At 44.4% G+C, this 19,629-nt stretch overlaps 1 protein-coding gene across 8 annotated transcripts in view; it reads right to left on the bottom strand.

Annotated features, from left to right (window-relative positions):
* The window catches only part of itpr1b (inositol 1,4,5-trisphosphate receptor, type 1b), a 571,367-nt gene that overhangs the window by 146,746 nt on the left and 404,992 nt on the right, over positions 1-19,629 (bottom strand). For all 8 annotated transcript variants that reach the window (XM_069936919.1, XM_069936913.1, XM_069936916.1 and 5 more), the window contains one exon: positions 9,209-9,331. In XM_069936919.1, the coding sequence (XP_069793020.1) occupies positions 9,209-9,331 (123 nt within the window). The remainder of the gene's footprint in view (positions 1-9,208; positions 9,332-19,629) is intronic.

The following is a 19,629-nucleotide window of genomic DNA, read 5'->3' as shown; positions in this document are numbered from 1 at the left end:
CTTGAACATAGCACTTGACAACACAGCACTGGCCCTACAGCCTACGATGTTGTGTTGACTCATATATACCCACTAGAAATAAGCTAAACCCTCCCTACCTTTTAACCCTTTACTTTTCCTTCAATCATGTGCCTATCTCCCTCCTTGTGACAAAAGACATACTCACCTGAATGCGGCAGAAGCACCTCTGAGGTGCTAATCCTAACCCTCCTCCGGGAGGGATAATCGGCGGAGCATGGTCTTCTGCCGATGCACCTGAATGTACAGCCACTGTAAGCTACCGCCTGGGGGGTGGGCAGATGATTCCGTCACCCGGCGACCCAACTCCTTGCTGCCTGACAACTCCCCCTCCCCCACTAACTGACCGACCCTGCCCCACTGCCTGACGGTCTCCCGCCCCACTGCGAAGGGGTGGCCAGTGCGGTCTGTTACAGCCCAGCTGGCCACTCCTGCACCAGGGCCATTCTCTGCAACTCAAAACAAAGCGTAGCAATGGCTGTCTTCCCTACCCATAATCCTCCATGCAGCTGGAACTTTTGTGGGAAACAGAGCAGTTCCACCTGCTTGGGGGATTATGGAAAGGGAAGACAGCCATTGCTATGCTCATCTTTATGACAGGTGGCGCTGCGGCACCAGTTGCCCCACCTCCATCAGATCCGGAGGCACTACAAGGTGCCTATAGATATAAATAGGCCCTTTCAGGTGGACCATGCAATGGTGCAAGCAGCCTTTTAGGGCTCCTAACTGAAAGGTGAGTCCACAAGTTAAGATCCGCTCCTGCCGCCGCCCTCAAAGTGGAGGTTCCATCTGAAAGAGCCTAAAGGGTCTCTTCAATGCCCCTAACCAGCACCCCTAGCAAGGCATTCCAGGCACCAACAACACTTTGTGTAAAAAAACTTATCCCTTATGTCTCCCCTGAACTTTTCTCCCTTAATTATGTACAGATATCATCCTTCTTCACTCCAAAGAGAAAAGCCTTTGCTCTGTTAATCCTGCCTCATGCGTCATGAGTCATCCAGTCACATTCTGGTAAATCTCCTCTGCACCATCTCCATAGCTTCCACTCCTTCCAAAAATGCTGCCAGTCTTCTCCTTTCCCAGTCCTGAAGCAAAGTTTCGACCCAAAAGGTCAACTGTCCATCTCCTTTCATTGATGCTGAGCCTCTCCAGTATGGTTTTTCATTCAAGATTTTAAGCATCTGTCAACTTGTGTCCTGAAACTGACTCCTGCCGTCTCTCTCTCCAGAATTTATTGCTCCAAAAAAAATACAATGCCCAACACAGGTTTAAAAAAACATACAGTATTTGGTTAACAAAACTGAAGAGCAATTTGAATCATGACAGAAAGGAAATACACGTTAGACATGACGTACATTTTACTACAGCAGTGTGTGAACCTGCCTAAAAACTCAACCACAAACTTAACATCAGAATGAAATATAATTTGAAACTTATGAAATGAATAATGAATTCTATGCAGATTGCTTTTCAAGTGTATACACTGCGCATATAGTTTGAACCAGGGCTGGGGATAAAAAATGCACAATTCAAGAGAATCAACCACTGACACAAGGCAGCACTGCTCCATTGCTTCTGTCCTTAGAGAATAGAATATTTAAAGCAGCCCTCTGCAGACTTTGCAAAAATGTCAAGGAGGATGTACACAGAAGCTTCTTGGAAATATTTTAAGTACATTCATGTAAATTTCTCTGCAGCATTGCAAAAGCATTATATAAAAAAAATGTACATGCCCTAGAGGTGCAAATGCACAAACATGTAACTCTCAGCCAGTGATTTTCAAACTTTTTCTTTCCATTCACATACCGCTTTAGGTAATCCCTAAGCCATAGGTGCTCCGTGATTAGTAAGGGATTGCTTAAGGTGGAATGTGAGTGGGAAGGGAAGGTTGAGAACCACTGCTCGAGACCCAACTGTTACTGAAATATTCTGCTTGAGAAAAATTGTCATTGGCCCTTTTCCTTTGGGGTTATGAAACCGTGCACATAACGAGTCAATTAGGTATGATTAAAACCGTGCTTTTCAAACTTTTTCTTTTTACTCACCTACCATCTTAAGTAATCCATATGCTATAGGTGCTTTGTGATTAGTAAGGGATTGCTTAAGGTGGTAGGTGAGTGAAAAGAAAAAGTTTGAAAACCACAGCTCAAAGCCATTTGGAAGATTCAATCATTGTGTTATCAACTTTACATCAGGCAATATCATGTGCATGCCCGGTTCTGTTAACTTATTTATGACGATTGAATTTGTGAGAAATTAATTCAAAGACAATTGAACAATTTCTTTTTCATCCAGTTTGAATTGGTTTTCAGGGATCACAGTCAGCTCAAGTCCTGCCTTTTTTTTTGGCAGAGAACACTGATTAAAATAAAAGAGAATTCCCCAACTATGATAACAGCAGTGAATAAGAGGAACGGTTTCATGAAAACACAACAGTTTCAGTTCCTTTCTACTGGAGTGAAACATGCTGTGGATATTTAAATAAAATTAATCATTTCTGTAAAGGACTGGTCAAGAAGAGTTTGGTGAATAAAAATTTCCATTAATCAAACTACTTCTAATCAAAACTCTTCTTTAAAATGACTACATTTCCTACATGATGATGCCCAGATTTCAAAGAGAACTTCACAAGTTGAAAACCACTTGTAAAAACACAAATAAATCAAAGGGTTTTCTTAAATATCAACCAGTTTGACCACCTTTCCAACCTATCACTCCATGCTTTCCATTCCTAGTAACATCCTTGTAAATCTTTTCTGCATCTTACCACATCTTTCCTACAGTGCGGTGACACAATACTCCAAATGCAGCTTTGCCAACATTATGTACAACTGTAACCTAACCCTTGTACTCAATGAAGACAAGCATGGCACTCAACCTCTTCACCTTCCTGTCTTCCCTTCTTGAGAACCATGACCAGGGCTCTGACATTCACTGTGTATATCCCGGCGTGGTTTAACTTCCTAAAAAGCATCACTTTGCACTTGCCTTGTGTCAAATTCCATCTGCATTTCCTTGAATATACAAATGTGCTGGAGAACCCAGAAGGTCACGGAGCACTAATAGGAAGTAAAACATAACCAATGTTTTGGGTCTGGGCCCTTTGTTCTATGGCAAAGTCTCTTTGAGGGATGCCTATCTTGAAGAAGTTCTCCTCCTCTCTTCGAAGGGAGATCTGTGAGAGCCTCTCACACTGCTCCTGCTCTGCAAGCCCTGTTGCTCTCAAATTTTATGACATTACCTAACAAAGGGCCCACTTTGAGTGGTGGTTGCAAAATTCCAAAATGCATCGTGAAAGATGCACTATTTATCCAGCCCTTATGCCACCCACAAAAATAGTCTGATGGATGTAACCCATCTTGTTGTTGGAACCATAACAGGCTCAGCAATAGCTGGTGAAACCCAAGTCAATTGTAATGGGAGGTAGTCAAGAGGAATGCAACATACTGCCAAATAAATGACCTGCATGCAAGGAAGTTCAATGCACCCCATCACCTCTATTACAATGCCCTGAACAAATTGACACCCCGAGCACACACTATAGCAGCCACCAAAGTGACTATAAAGTGACTGTATTGCCTTACTACCAGATCACAGAGGATTTACTGCTCTCAATGCAACCAATGGATTCTGGTCAGTTTCCCTTTGCAGAAGAATCACAGGTTTGCCTTTATCATGGGTAACTGGGAAATCAACCATGATATACCCACTGAGGCAAAGACTAAAAGTGGGAAAGGCTCAGACAGACAAGGCCTTGATGTCCTGCCACTGGATTACATGATATTGGGAACAGGCAACCGTTTGATGATTGAGAGGAAGTTGTTTGACTGTAGCTAAATCGCAGAATGCTGCATGGTGCACGGAATTGTATCAAAGGTAGCACATTTGCATAGGTTTTACATCTGTTGCTTTACAACGCCTGAGACCCAAAGTTCCATCCTGACCTTGGGTGCTGTTTGTGTGAAGTGTGCACATTCTCCCTGTGACCAAGTGGACGGCCTCTGGGTGTCCCAGTTTCCTCCCAACATATGCTGACTGGAAGGTTCATTGACAATTATAAATTGCCCCTGGTGTTCAGGCAAGTGGTTAAAAACTGATGAGAGGTGACTATAAAGTAGGGAGAATAAAAAAAATGGGACTAGCGCAAGTTGAAGGGTCAAAGGTCTGTCACAATGAGTTCTTGCAGTATCTGACAAAAGTGAGGAAATCCTTTCATGAGATGGTAATGTAGTTCTACATTAGGATACATTTCTGGGAGGAGGGACATGGACAGTGAGAGGGGTAACACAAAAAAAAGGACAATGAGGAAAAGACACTAGATTCAATGTATACAATGGAATCGGCTAATCATTCACCAGAGACACCCGCCATGGAGGAAAAGCAATGCGAGGGAGGATGGAAAGGCACTGGCACCAGGGCACCACATTGCTAAGTACCATCAGCAGCCTTCAAGATGTGATCAATTGTGGAATGTGAGACAGGATCCATCCTTCTTAACAGCCTCAGAACCAGGGTTATTTGGCCCCTTGCTGGTTCTACTTCATAGGCCATTTACCAAACAATATGGAAAATTGTCTAGATCCAGAGTGGGAGGCAGTCACAGGATAATGGTGAGCAAGATTTTGGATAACATTGTCAATTAAACTTTCCATTTCTTCATCGATGGCTTAGTGTCGACTGAGGTCAATTTAGTTTACTCTATTGCTCCTGTTTTTTTTGTGGCAAGGACACAACTGGGCAATTTTCCACATTGATAAGTGAATGACCTATGAAAGAAAAGCTCAAAATTACCCAAAAGTGCTTGTTCCACCATTCAATAAGAGTTTACTTCCAAACCCCTCTCCTGCTCTCCAGATCTATTTGCATTCCCCTTCCTTTTTAATTCCATCCCATCCACCTCTATCTCCCACTTGATTCTTCCACTCCCCTCCTCATCCCCAACTTCAGTTCCAACTTGCCTCTCTTTTTACCATCATTGTCCCTTTCTTTTCTTATCAGATTCCAGCATTGGTAGCTTTTCTGTTCTAATCACCCACACCTCCTTGATTAACTCATCTTCCTCCACCTGTCCTCTCATTTTTCTTGCCTCTACATCTCCCTTTGTCTGCCATCTACCAATCTATTGCCTCTGAACGCCATGCTTCTCCTCTCCCTGACTTACCAGTCCCACCTGGGCTTCTGTCCAACCTCTCTCACTATATCCTCGACACTCGGTTCTCCACATCCCCAGTCACAATGAAGGGTTTCACCCCAAAATGCCAACCATTCCTTTTCTTCCACTGATGCTGCTTGATATCCTGAATTCCTCCAGCAGATTATGTTTACCTTCAAATCCCAGCTTCTGCAATCTCCTATGCATCTTCATATCCATAAAAAAAACGTCATTTGAATATCCTCAGTGGCAACCTCCACAGCTATCTGCACCATGTTTTGGTAACTGAAATGTAAAATTATCAAGGTGCAGAACAAAGAGAGCTTGTTTTCATCTTACTGCATCTTAATTTCACTTTTGGAGAGTGAGCTAAGAAACTGAAGAAAATAAATCCACGGAAGTGCCAGCACTTTCAAGACATGTGTACTGTGGCTTGGATCTAAACCACAAGCATAAGACCCAAGGGCAAGTACAGTGCATGAAATGACTGGCAAAGAGCACGAGAAGCATACATGAGAACTCGACAATCTGGTTTGGTCAGGATTTCTCCTTTCTTCTCGTGATTACAATTAAACCAACACTATAGATGTGCCACCATTATCTTTGGCTTGGCTTCGCGGACGAAGATTTATGGAGGGGGTAAAAAGTCCACGTCAGCTGCAGGCTCGTTTGTGGCTGACAAGTCCGATGCGGGACAGGCAGACACGGTTGCAGCGGTTGCAGGGGAAAATTGGTTGGTTGGGGTTGGGTGTTGGGTTTTTCCTCCTTTGCCTTTTGTCAGTGAGGTGGGCTCTGCGGTCTTCTTCAAAGGAGGTTGCTGCCCGCCAAACTGTGAGGCGCCAAGATGCACGGTTTGAGGCGTTATCAGCCCACTGGCGGTGGTCAATGTGGCAGGCACCAAGAGATTTCTTTAGGCAGTCCTTGTACCTTTTCTTTGGTGCACCTCTGTCACGGTGGCCAGTGGAGAGCTCGCCATAGAACACGATCTTGGGAAGGCGATGGTCCTCCATTCTGGAGACGTGACCCATCCAGCGCAGCTGGATCTTCAGAAGCGTGGACTCGATGCTGTCGACCTCTGCCATCTCGAGTACTTCGACGTTAGGGATGAAAGCGCTCCAATGGATGTTGAGGATGGAGCGGAGACAACGCTGGTGGAAGCGTTCTAGGAGCCGTAGGTGGTGCCGGTAGAGGACCCATGATTCGGAGCCGAACAGGAGTGTGGGTATGACAACGGCTCTGTATACGCTTATCTTTGTGAGGTTTTTCAGTTGGTTGTTTTTCCTGACTCTTTTGTGTAGTCTTCCAAAGGCGCTATTTGCCTTGGCGAGTCTGTTGTCTATCTCATTGTCGATCCTTGCATCTGATGAAATGGTGCAGCCGAGATAGGTAAACTGGTTGACCGTTTTGAGTTTTGTGTGCCCGATGGAGATGTGGGGGGGCTGGTAGTCATGGTGGGGAGCTGGCTGATGGAGGACCTCAGTTTTCTTCAGGCTGACTTCCAGGCCAAACATTTTGGCACCATTATAGTATCAGTAGAATACACATTGAATTCACAAATTGCAGCAAGATAATGGGGAGCTCATTTCTTTTAGTGAGATTGAGTGAGGGAGCAAATATTTGACAGAACACTGGGGATAATATCCTTGCTGTTTGAAACAATGCCATGGATAGCATACATCCATTCAAGACAGAATTACAATTTTATCTCTCAAGCAGAAGACAAAAGCCAGGACAGTGGATAATAGAATCCTAGAAAATAGGTGCATGTGTAGGTCATTCAGCCCTTCAAGCCAGAACCAACCTTTAACGTGATCATGGCTGAGCATGCATGTGTAGTATTCCCTCAGTGTTTAAACAACTTTAAATATTCTGGTCAAGACTCTAGAATAAGACTTAAGCCTTCAAATTTGGAGACAAACTTGTATCAGAACAGATTCAGCAACTGTCTGCTGTTACTATTTAATATTTTTCAAAGAATCCTAATGACAATTGTAAAAGTTGCTTTTTTATTTTGCAATGTACTCAGTGACGTTATTGCACAGAGTTGCCGCTCAAACGGACTCAAGATGATGTACGTTGTCATGGCTGTCCCTCGAGGTCGAAGATGATGACCTTTGTTCCAATGGTCTATTTATGAGTTCTCAGATAGATTATGACTCCAATCTTGGCTTTGGAAGTTCTTCTGTATTCAAGCAGGATGGAGTAAAGCAGACTATTTTTAGGGCACCTTTTCTAGCCCCCTCTCAATTCAGGGTGAGCAGAGTGGATCCTAAATAGGACTGCTCAGATGTGAATAGAGGTGCCTAACCTTTTATCCGGGATCGTCAGGACCGGACACCTGCCGTTGTTCAGAATCTTCCTCATTTCGGAATAATTTTGATTTTGGTCCCTTTAAGCCCACCTGCCTGAGTTGCGGTGTGGTCTCCACGCTCCCACATTCCCTCTTCCCGAGTTGCGCTGCCATCTCTCCCCACCCCCCCCCCCCCCCAGCCTGCCCGAGTCGCATCGCCATCTCTCTCCACTCCGTTTGCCCACCTGAGTTGCACTGCCGTTTCTCTCCTCACCTCGCGCCCTCCCCTGGTGTATCAGCACCAGGGGAACGAGACCCTTCTCAATTCCCCTGTGTTGGTGCTGGTTCAGCGGTTTCAACTGCAAGGGGGATTATGGGTAGCAACGACAGCCATCGAGCCGCCGTCGGTCCGACTGAAAGTGCCATGATGCTGGACGGGTATCAGTAGGAGAAATCAACTCCATCTTTGACAAGCAGATGTCATCTACTGAAAAAAGTCCCATTTTGGAGGTTGCTGGTTTTCAGAATTCCGGATAAAAGGTTAGGCACCTGTACTGCTATTGAACAATTTCCCTGCTTCTGTTCATAAGTTGAGTGACTGAATCAAGCATTCACCACTTTTGTGCCAGTTCTTGGCTAGGAGCTTCCAGCCATCACATTGCCTGCTCCCATCACCCTCGCCCAATCACCGAAAGACTCGAGGAAGATTAGTCCACAGAGTGAAGATGCCTGTGCGTGTATTTGTTTAACGTGTATTTGATGTTGCAGCTTTCATTCATCTTCACAGCCATCGAGTTCTGAGTAACTTCGTCCACCTGTTCCACTGTTGAGGACCAAGTTGTATTGATCTTTGTCAGGGTGACCCTACGAGGAGCAGAGCACCAGACGGCATCACTCTCAGGATCACAGGATCACACAAGTTTCTCCACCACGATAAGGTGACAATCCACGTATGACATTAAAATAACAAATGAATCCATGAGATTTTGTTACATAAATTTGCAGTCTCAAGAAAATATCTGCTTGTCAGTTGGTTCTAATTCAGTCTGAACGAACAATAACTTTTCCAACTGTAAAGTTATAAAAACATCAATATTTTCAGTGCTATTAAATTGTTTATAGGTGCTCTTCTTAGATCTAAAGCAGATTAATGAGAGTGCTACATATATTTCTAAAAACATGTGTTTTTAAATGTTGCATCAAAAATTATGGTGAAACTTAGTACCCTCCTAGAGTTAAAAGCAGAGAGAGAGAGAGTTTTGGGGCGGGACTGGCAATTGTTGAAATTATTTTAAAATCATGAAAATTTTATTTAAATATTTGTGATATGCAAGATGAACATTACTTCACCATTAAAACATTTTACAAAATGACTGCAAAATTAGTGTTTTTTTTTTCCTGGTTATCTGAGATTGGCTGCTCAAGCATCTGGATAACTACACTTCTGCAAATCTCAGAAGTCACCTTTTGTTGACATCTGATGCAGTCTCAATTTGAGAAACGTAAAATTCATGCCACTCCATGGTTGGTTATTTGGATTTAGACTGCAGTCCATGTAATCGATCATGTTTCAGCTTAAACTATACGCTGAGGAAATATCTCATTCAATCCACATATTTGATGGTGAAATAGAATGGCACAATCTAATGACTGAATGTTGAGAAGAAAGTTTAAAATGGAGCTAAACAATTTTTCCAGTTCAAATTAAAACAGTTGCACAAATGATCACATTCAATGAACACACATACCTCCTCGGGCACCTTCAAAGGGATAGAACAATGCAACCAAGAGGTTCATGAGAACGGCTAGATTGAAGGAGATGCTGCTCCAAAATGTCATGTTACGGGAACACCAATACAAAACTGGCTGTCCTGTTAAAACAAAGAAAATGGGTTTATTGTGGGTTCAGGGCTTCAAATAAACACATTTCAAATTGTAGACTTTTAAGTAACATTTCAGACAAAGCAATGGACTGATAAAAGTGCAATTATATAGGTTTTGGAATTAGAACATAACCAAGGGAAAAGATATTGCCTTTCCATTGTACCTCTCATGACTCATGTCACCCAAAACACTCTGGAGACAATGAAGCCAATTTTGTATTGCACTCCCAATACAGCTAGAATGGCAGGCAGCTTGTGTACAGCAAGTTCCCACAAAGAGTTAACTGATAATGTCCAATCTGTTCTGATGAGGTTGATATTAAAGTTTTGGGAGAGGTGGACCTTACTTATTGCAGAAGTAGCTTCAGACACAAGAACAAAGAGAAGTCATTCAACTGCACATATCTCTTCTGCAATTCAATTCAGACCATGGCTGATTAATACCTGAATTCAATTTGCATGCTCCAACTTCCATTTTGCAGTAGACCCTCATGTTAGATAAAAGCATTAATTATTTTCAGTTTGAAAGTTTCAACAGGCGTACCATACGGCAACTATGAACCCTAACCATGTCAACAGCAACAAAAAAACCAAATTCCAGTGGAGAATGGAATGAGCATTTACAATGCGTCATTATTGATAATCAAATGCAATAGGCAGAAAACAAACCTCATTTTCTGGATTGTGCTAATACAGCTCAGAATAGGCAAGTCCGAGGGTAGTGGGTTATTGTTGCTTGGGGCAGCACAGTTAGTGTAGTGGTTAGCACAACGCCTTTACAAAGCCAGTGATCGGGACCTGGGTTCTAATCCTGTGATGTCTGAATGTTCTCCCCATATCTGCGTGGATTTTCCCCAGCGGCTCCGGTTTCCTCCCACCATTCGAAAAGTACCAGGGGTGTAGGCAATTAGGTGTAAGTTGGAGCGCGCAGACTCGTGGGGTGAAATGGCCTGTTACTGTGCTGTATGTCTAAATTTAAAAAAAAAAACTGTCCAAGGGTAGTTACTCCAATTAAGATTGAAGATTCTTTTACTGTCATGTTATAAATAGCATGCAATATTACATGAAATTTTCTTTTGTGTGCCGTAAAATTATCTTCTCCAAATAGTTTCACATTTCAAGACCATCAAGTTGCAAATATATCCTTTCTGACTCCTTGTAGAAATCATCTATGACAGATTGCAATAACACTTGGCTCAGCTCCCTCAAAAGATTTAATTCTGAAATACTCAGGTGATGCTAACAAGGGTGTGATATGTCTTAAACCAGCAAACAGAGAAGTAGCAAGACCTGTCAAATCCAGCTGCCCACTTCAGGGCCTCATGTGCCAGCCCTGGGAGCTCCAGCCATTGATCAAAAGCATTTTAACAGCAAAGCTGTATTGTCTCAAATCACACTGGCCATCAAAAAATAATGAACACTCCCTGAATATTTACTCAACATTCAACATTTTGTGAAGACAAACTGAACCCTCCTATTCATAATAAACAAAATACAGACCATGCAAAACATACTCTGCAGGTCAGTTGGATGGGATTAGAAGAGAATGGACCGACTGCAGGCAAATGGGACGAGCCCAGAATGCCAAATTGACAAGTTGGGCTGAAGGACCGAGTTGTTCCATGCTGTTTATGATGGTCAGGCAGTGTCGGTGGCAAGTGAAAAAATAGTCTGAAATCCAACAAAAGGTTGTTTACACAAAATGTTCATCATTTCTCTTGCGACAGATGCAGACGAACCTTTTGTGTTTCTAGAATTCTGTTTTTAATTTCAGTTTCCAGCAGCAGATTTTTTTTTTAAAAAGAAAACTTCAATTCACTGCCGTTAAACTTGTTAATTTCAAGTGCACAATATTTTAAAATAGCACCATAAAATTTCACGACGAGCACCTCCTTCGTCTGGTAACCAATTAAATGATCAATCATTGTTTGAGGATTAAATGAATGAGCACAAGTGAATTGTTTTTGCTTTTTTCTTCAAAATGATATTCTCAGAAGAAAATCAATTCAAAAACATGTAATATTGAACACATATTCAAAAATGTACACAAATAATAGAAAGTAAATGGCGTCAGCTTTCATTGGACAGAATAAATCACTCAATACTTCCATCACAGTTGGTCCATCATGTCCTCATAGGCTTTGTAGGAGTTGTACATTTAGCTCTACTTTTCCTTATAATTCCTCATGTAAGTTTCCCATTGTTTTTTGAAAATTGATATTGAAACTCTTTCTATCATCCTTTCAGAGTGCATTCCAGGTCACAGCATCTGAGCAAAATAAAATCTTTTTCTTGTTTGCCTTGATTCCAAGTATTCTTCAGATGCATACATTAAACCAAAATTGGGTCAGGCAGTCTTTAAACCAAGCAAGAGCTTTACACTTTAGGAATCAAGAGGGGATGAAATAGTCTTCAATTAATTTTATTTTAAAAACAGTATGGAATAAGATAGAACTGCTCAGGACCTCCCCGATAATTCTCTTTCCACACCTTCAGAGATGGTGTCCATGGATTAGTCTTCAGCGGTCCCTCAACCAATGCAGCCACACAGCTTCTTGTTCCATCCTGAGGTCCCAGATCTGAACTTCCAATACAATGAGAAAACTTTTCCCTGGAAGACTATGTTGCTAACTTTTGTTGGATATATTCTTAGAAGTAAAATCGCATGACCTACTGCCTTCAGCTGCCTGACATTTCTGAGCATAGCGACGCTCACCTCACACATCCATGTTTACCCACCTTGCTTTGCAAGAACCAATGGACACAAAACAAATGGGTCTGGAGATCTGACTGTCCACTGATTGTTGGACTGATTCATCCCCCCCCCCAAGCAGCAGCTTCTTGCATTCAAAGATTCAAACATTTTATGACCAGTAGTAAAACACCAATGTCTGCAGACACCATGGTTGAAGTAAAAACAAGGCCGGTTTCTGCAACTCCTGCCTTTTCTCCTCCTTTCTTCCCACTATTCAGGAACCCAAACAACCCTATCAGATGAAGCAGCAATACACTTACACTTAAATATATCTTTAACCCCTTTCACACTTGCCAGTGATCCCAGGAATCGAACGCCAATCGGCCTTTAGAGTGGCAAGTGCGAAAGCAAAATCTGCCGAATGCTGGCGTCAGATGACATCATCTCACGCCGGGAATTGACAGCCTCGACCCATAGAACAATCCCCAGTGTCTGCAGACGCTGACGTTGAGATCGGGAAAGTGTGAAACTGGCAATTGCATTGCAGGCACTTCATCTTTCTTTCTTTGGCTTGGCTTCGCGGACGAAGATTTATGGAGGGGGTAAAAAGTCCACGTCAGCTGCAGGCTCGTTTGTGGCTGACAAGTCCGATGCGGGACAGGCAGACACGATTGCAGCGGTTGCAAGGGAAAATTGGTTGGTTGGGGTTGGGTGTTGGGTTTTTCCTCCTTTGCCTTTTGTCAGTGAGGTGGGCTCTGCGGTCTTCTTCAAAGGAGGTTGCTGCCCGCCAAACTGTGAGGCGCCAAGATGCACGGTTTGAGGCGTTATCAGCCCACTGGCGGTGGTCAATGTGGCAGGCACCAAGAGATTTCTTTAGGCAGTCCTTGTACCTTTTCTTTGGTGCACCTCTGTCACGGTGGCCAGTGGAGAGCTCGCCATAGAACACGATCTTGGGAAGGCGATGGTCCTCCATTCTGGAGACGTGACCCATCCAGCGCAGCTGGATCTTCAGCAGCGTGGACTCGATGCTGTCGACCTCTGCCATCTCGAGTACTTCGACGTTAGGGGTGTAAGCGCTCCAATGGATGTTGAGGATGGAGCGGAGACAACGCTGGTGGAAGCGTTCTAGGAGCCGTAGGTGGTGCCGGTAGAGGACCCATGATTCGGAGCCGAACAGGAGTGTGGGTATGACAACGGCTCTGTATACGCTTATCTTTGTGAGGTTTTTCAGTTGGTTGTTTTTCCAGACTCTTTTGTGTAGTCTTCCAAAGGCGCTATTTGCCTTGGCGAGTCTGTTGTCTATCTCATTGTCGATCCTTGCATCTGATGAAATGGTGCAGCCGAAATAGGTAAACTGGTTGACCGTTTTGAGTTTTGTGTGCCCGATGGAGATGTGGGGGGGCTGGTAGTCATGGTGGGGAGCTGGTTGATGGAGGACCTCAGTTTTCTTCAGGCTGACTTCCAGGCCAAACATTTTGGCAGTTTCCGCAAAGCAGGACGTCAAGCGCTGAAGAGCTGGCTCTGAATGGGCAACTAAAGCGGCATCATCTGCAAAGAGTAGTTCACGGACAAGTTTCTCTTGTGTCTTGGTGTGAGCTTGCAGGCGCCTCAGATTGAAGAGACTGCCATCCGTGCGGTACCGGATGTAAACAGCGTCTTCATTGTTGGGGTCTTTCAGGGCTTGGTTCAGCATCATGCTGAAGAAGATTGAAAAGAGGGTTGGTGCGAGAACACAGCCTTGCTTCACGCCATTGTTAATGGAGAAGGGTTCAGAGAGCTCATTGCTGTATCTGACCTGACCTTGTTGGTTTTCGTGCAGTTGGATAATCATGTTGAGGAACTTTGGGGGACATCCGATGCGCTCTAGTATTTGCCAAAGCCCTTTCCTGCTCACGGTGTCGAAGGCTTTGGTGAGGTCAACAAAGGTGATGTAGAGTCCTTTGTTTTGTTTTCTGCACTTTTCTTGGAGCTGTCTGAGGGCAAAGACCATGTCAGTGGTTCCTCTGTTTGCGCGAAAGCCGCACTGTGATTCTGGGAGAATATTCTCGGCGACACTAGGTATTATTCTATTTAGTAGAATCCTAGCGAAGATTTTGCCTGCAATGGAGAGCAACGTGATTCCCCTGTAGTTTGAGCAGTCTGATTTCACGCCTTTGTTTTTGTACAGGGTGATGATGGTGGCATCACGAAGATCCTGAGGCAGTTTACCTTGGTCCCAACAAAGCTTGAAAAACTCATGCAGTTTGGCATGCAGAGTTTTGCCGCCAGCCTTCCAGACCTCTGGGGGGATTCCATCCATACCTGCTGCTTTGCCACTTTTCAGTTGTTCGATTGCCTTATATGTCTCATCCAGGGTGGGAACCTCATCCAGCTCTAGCCTTAGGGGCTGTTGAGGGAGCTGGAGCAGGGCGGAATCTTGGACTGAGCGGTTGGCACTGAAAAGAGGTTGGAAGTGTTCTGACCATCGGTTGAGGATGGAGATCTTGTCGCTGAGGAGGACTTTGCCGTCTGAGCTGCGCAGCGGGCTTTGGACTTGGGGTGAGGGGCCGTACACAGCCTTTAGAGCCTCGTAGAAACCCCTGAAGTCGCCAATGTCCGCGCTGAGCTGTGTTCGTTTGGCGAGGCTAGTCTACCACTCATTTTGGATCTCCCGGAGTTTGCGCTGAAGATGGCTGCATGCGCGACGGAAGGCTTGTTTCTTCTCTGGACAGGACGGCTTTGTAAGGTGAGCCTGGTGGGCAGCTCGCTTCTTTGCCAGCAGCTCCTGGATTTCCTGGCTGTTTTCGTCAAACCAGTCCTTGTTTTTCCTGGAGGAGAAGCCCAGTACCTCTTCAGTGGATTGCAGTATGGTAGTCTTCAACTGATCCCAGAGGGTTTCAGGGGACGGGTCCGTGAGGCGGGTTGCAACGTCGAGCTTTGCTTTGAGGTTTGCCTGGAAGTTTCCTCTCGCTTCGTCTGACTGCAGGTTTCCAACATTGAACCTCTTTCTGGGGGCTTTATTGTTCCTGGGCTTTGGCTTGAAGTGAAGGTTGAGCTTGCAGCGAACCAGCCGGTGGTCAGTGTGGCATTCCGCGCTAGGCATGATCCTGGTGTGGAGCACATCTTGTTTGTCACTTTCTCGCACCAGGATGTAGTCCAGGAGGTGCCAGTGTTTGGATCGGGGATGCATCCAGGTGGTCTTAAGGCTGTCCCTCTGCTGAAAAAGGGTGTTTGTAATGACAAGTCGCTGTTCTGCGCAGAGCTCCAACAGGAGGCGCCCATTGTCGTTGCACTTGCCGACGCCATGCTTGCCTAGGATTCCTGGCCAGGTTTCTGAGTCTTTGCCGACACGAGCGTTGAAGTCGCCCAGGATGACAACCTTGTCGGCTGTAGGGGTACGTTGGATGAAGTTGCGCAGGTCGGTGTAGAACTTGTTCTTTTCTGCTGGTTCCGCCTGGAGGGTTGGAGCATAGACACTGATGAGGGTGATGTGACGCTTGTTTTGAAGTGGGAGTCGCATGGACATGATTCGGTCCGAGAGGCCTGTCGGAAGGTTTTCGAGTTTGGAGGCAATGAAGCTCTTGACCATGAAGCCTACACCAGATAGGCGTCGTTCATCCGAAGGCTTGCCAGACCAGTAGAGTGTGTAGCCCGCGCCGCGTTCTTGGAGGCTGCCTACATCTGCCAGGCGGACTTCACTGAGAGCGGCTATGTCGATGTCAAGTCTGAGGAGTTCATGTGCAATGAGGGCAGACCGACGTTCAGGTCGGTGGCTGTCAGCCTTGTCTAGCATGGTTCTGATGTTCCAGCATGCTAGCTTGAGTTTGTGAGCATCTTTTGAGGGGGACGACGTGGAGGGGGAGGACGTGGAGGGGGAGGACGTGGAGGGGGTGGACGTGGAGGGGGAGGACGTGGAGGGGGAGGACGTGGAGGGGGAGGACGTGGAGGGGGAGGACGTGGAGGGGGAGGACGTGGAGGGGGAGGACGTGGAGGGGGAGGACGTGGACCTGTCCTCGGGCCTGCGCAAAGGAGCTTTTAGGTGGAGTGCAGTGCGCGCAGTATTGGCCCCACCCTTTACACCCATGGTTCGTGTGCCGTGGCCAAGCAAGCTGGGACGTGGCAGCGAGGTCCTTGGGTCGTAGGTTTTATATCGGAGTGGCCTTCTCCTATGCAGATTTCTTACCCGGGCTGGAGGGGCCTGCCTCCCCTCCTAGGTCGGTCCATACTGCCCGGACCGGGGCCGAGGCCGCCGCAGTTCACCCTGTGCCTGGATTGGGGCCGCCGCCTCCCACTCTCTGCCCGGATCGGGGCCTTCGCCTGCCCCACTCGACCGAGGCCGGGGCCGCCGTCTCCCCCTTGCTCCTGCCCGGATCGGGGCCGCCGCCGTCTACCCTTCGCCCGGACCGGGGCCGGGGCCGCTGCTGCTCTCCCTGTGCCCGGACTGGGGCCGCTGCCTCCCACTCCCTGTCCGGACCGGGGAGGCACTTGCCGGTCCGGGCAGGCACTTCATATTAAAGGTAAAACAGACCAAACGCTGGGGATAAACCCTTGCAAGTGTGAAAGCATTCAGTATCCCAGTAGGAGTGGTCTAGTGTGAAAGGCCAAACCTCCATTCCTATCCCGGGACACTGAACAGCCAATTTACTGGGATGCAAGCGTGAAAGGGGCTTTTATTGCATTCAGTGCTCACAAAGTGATCCCTTTTGCACAAAGCAAAGGCAGATTGGGTGGCTACATGACAGTAAAGCTCTGTTCAAGTGATTCTGGGCTTATAGCGACCATCACTTGAATTCTCCATCCCATTAAGCTCCCCATTGCCATCGAGCCCTAGTGATCTAATATTAAATTTAATAATATCAGACAGCCAACCTTGCCTGTTTATGTCAGAACTGATAATTTGCTATTGGGTATGAACCACATTTCAAGGAATGCTGTGGTTTAAGGTGGCAGGTCACCACTCACTTCAAGGGCAACTTGCAATGGGCAACTAAATGCTGGGTCAGCCTGCAAACATCACGTCTCTTAAATGAGCAACAAAATCTTTCCCTTGATTGATCTGGTGGAAATTTACAACATTATCTAATGTTTCAGATTTTCAGCAAGTGTTGGTTTCAGCATTTTGCAAAACAACATTTTTAAAAAAATTCTCTAACTTCTCTCAATCATCTATGAACTTGGCAGATTCAAAGGTATCGCATAGACTGGACAACTTTGGGCTTGATATCTTTACAAACTTTTTTGTTCTCTCCACCCTTCTCTCTTCCTTCATATTCCTCCCAATTCTGAAAAGTAATCAGCCTATGAATTTGTACAAATTGCTTTAGCAGTTTCTAGGAAGTGTATAGCTATTATTTGGAAATTGGATACAGATTTAGTGATGGAGAGATTGCATGCAGAACTTTGTACCTGTATTCCACTTGAGGAGATTACTTAAAATTTACAAAATAAATATCAGATATTTTGGAAATTATGACATCCATATTTGCAAAATGTAGTCATGAATGTTTAACAGACTTTCTGAAGACCCCATCCCTTGGTAACTTACAGCATCATTATGTTATTAAAAATGTTATGATATATAGTTTATCCTCTTGACATTCTCCAGTTTTTCTCTCTTCTAATTTCATTTTCCTTTTTTTTTGGTGGGGCGAGGTTCGGGGGAGAATTTTGTATATCACGTATAATTTTTGAAATTTCTTTATTGAAAGTAATGTTTTTACTGCCATGACTTAAAAATTGCTCAATATTTTTAAAAAAGCAATCAGTTTGAAATGACCACTTCTTGTTTCTCTCTTCACACATGCAGCCTAACAGGCAGAATATTTCCAGCCATTTTATTTTTTAATTCCGAATTCCAGTATCAATAGATTTTAGAGTTTCAATTAAGGTTTAGAGCAGCCATTCTAAATATTTTTAATGTGGTCAGTTGGAAAGAAATACAGAAAAAAAACAAAACTTGACTGCTTCACAGGAAAGGGGGCCCATTTCCTTTGAGCAGAATCTGAAGGGGGCCATGGCTGAAAAAAGGTTGAGAATGGCTGGTTTATTGATTATTGTTTAAGAATTTTTGATAGATAATGTTACTAACTTTACTAATTTTTTTATATTAAGTTTGAGTTAAATATATGTTTCATCTTAACTTCGTTTGTTAAATATATGCATTTAAGTTTGATTTAAATATGTTTTTTAAGTCTGATATCTTAGTATTAATTACTTTTCTTTTTGTTAGTATTTTAATCGGTTATGTTTTTGTTTTTTTTTGTAAGTGGGTTTTTTTCTCACATATATTATTAACTTTATTAATTCTTCACTCTTTATTTTGGGGGGAAGGGGGGGTTGGACTAATTTGAGTTGGGTTATTAATGTGTAATAATTATTGGGGAGGGTATAGTTTATTTAGATTACTGATATTGTATTGTAATTTTATTATTTTATTCTTAATTTTTTAAAAATGTAATCCTATATGTTATTCATGTTATAAAATCTTAAATAAAGTTTGAAAAAAAAAAGAGCATGTCTGGTTTATATTTGAAGTAATCAATTTGCAGTACATTAAAAATCAAGTATCAAAATAGGTTCAATCAGTACATGTGAAGTTACCATCAATATCATAATGCAATCAAAGCAGATTTCAAAGAACACCCGAGACCATGAACCAGAGCCGAGACCATGAACCAGAGCCGAGACCATGAACCAGAGCCGAGACCATGAACCAGAGCCGAGACCATGAACCAGAGCCGAGACCATGAACCAGAGCCGAGACCATGAACCAGAGCCGAGACCATGAACCAGAGCCGAGACCATGAACCAGAGCCGAGACCATGAACCAGAGCCGAGACCATGAACCAGAGCCGAGACCATGAACCAGAGAGCCCCAGTAATGCAAAAGCTTATGCAGGTCATTGGCATCCATTTAACAGTGAGAACACAACAAGCAGATATTGAGATTCAGGCGGCAAAGAGAGAGGAGTTAGACAAGGTCGAATCTGCTTTTTGCTTAATACCTGCACCCTGATCAGATAGGAACAAAGGCTTCATACCCCTTTCCTGCCTTTCCCTACCCCAAATGAGCCCACGACTCCAATGTTATAACCTGTTCATTGCGGTGGGGTTGCCATCGTATCTGGATTGCTCTGTAACTTCACAGAATACAAGTCTGATCTCTAGGATTTTTCTGTGTGCAAGCCAGGGAAAATAATACACATTTTACAAAGTATGAGCTGAAGGGAAAGAATTTTGACCATCTCAGATCGGTTAACTAAGGTTTTGTGGCCTAGAAATTCTGTGATTGATGGCAATGCCTTCACGTGTTACACAATTAAATTGAAGTAAATTGCTTCTACAGGCCATGGGTTGTGTCAGTCACCAGTTGGGTCAATGATGTCAAAAGGAAGCATGTGGTTCAATGCAAACTCCAATAAATTCATAACATGCTTGCAGGGTTTCAGAACACTCACAAGATTGCTCTCCTTGCAAATTGAATTGGTGCTTCCTTTCCTGACTGTCAGTATGGGGATATCCACCTCACATTTTCTTATGACAGGTGTGGGCAGGCATTCAGCCCATTGTGTCAATGCAGTTGTCTGAGCAATGTCATCACTCCCATTCCTTC

The sequence above is a fragment of the Narcine bancroftii genome, chromosome 5, assembly GCF_036971445.1.
Source record: "Narcine bancroftii isolate sNarBan1 chromosome 5, sNarBan1.hap1, whole genome shotgun sequence".
In the NCBI taxonomy this organism is placed as follows: Eukaryota; Metazoa; Chordata; class Chondrichthyes; order Torpediniformes; family Narcinidae; genus Narcine; species Narcine bancroftii.
Note: the sequence above shows the minus strand (reverse complement) of the source record. Positions and strands in the feature narration are given on the sequence as shown.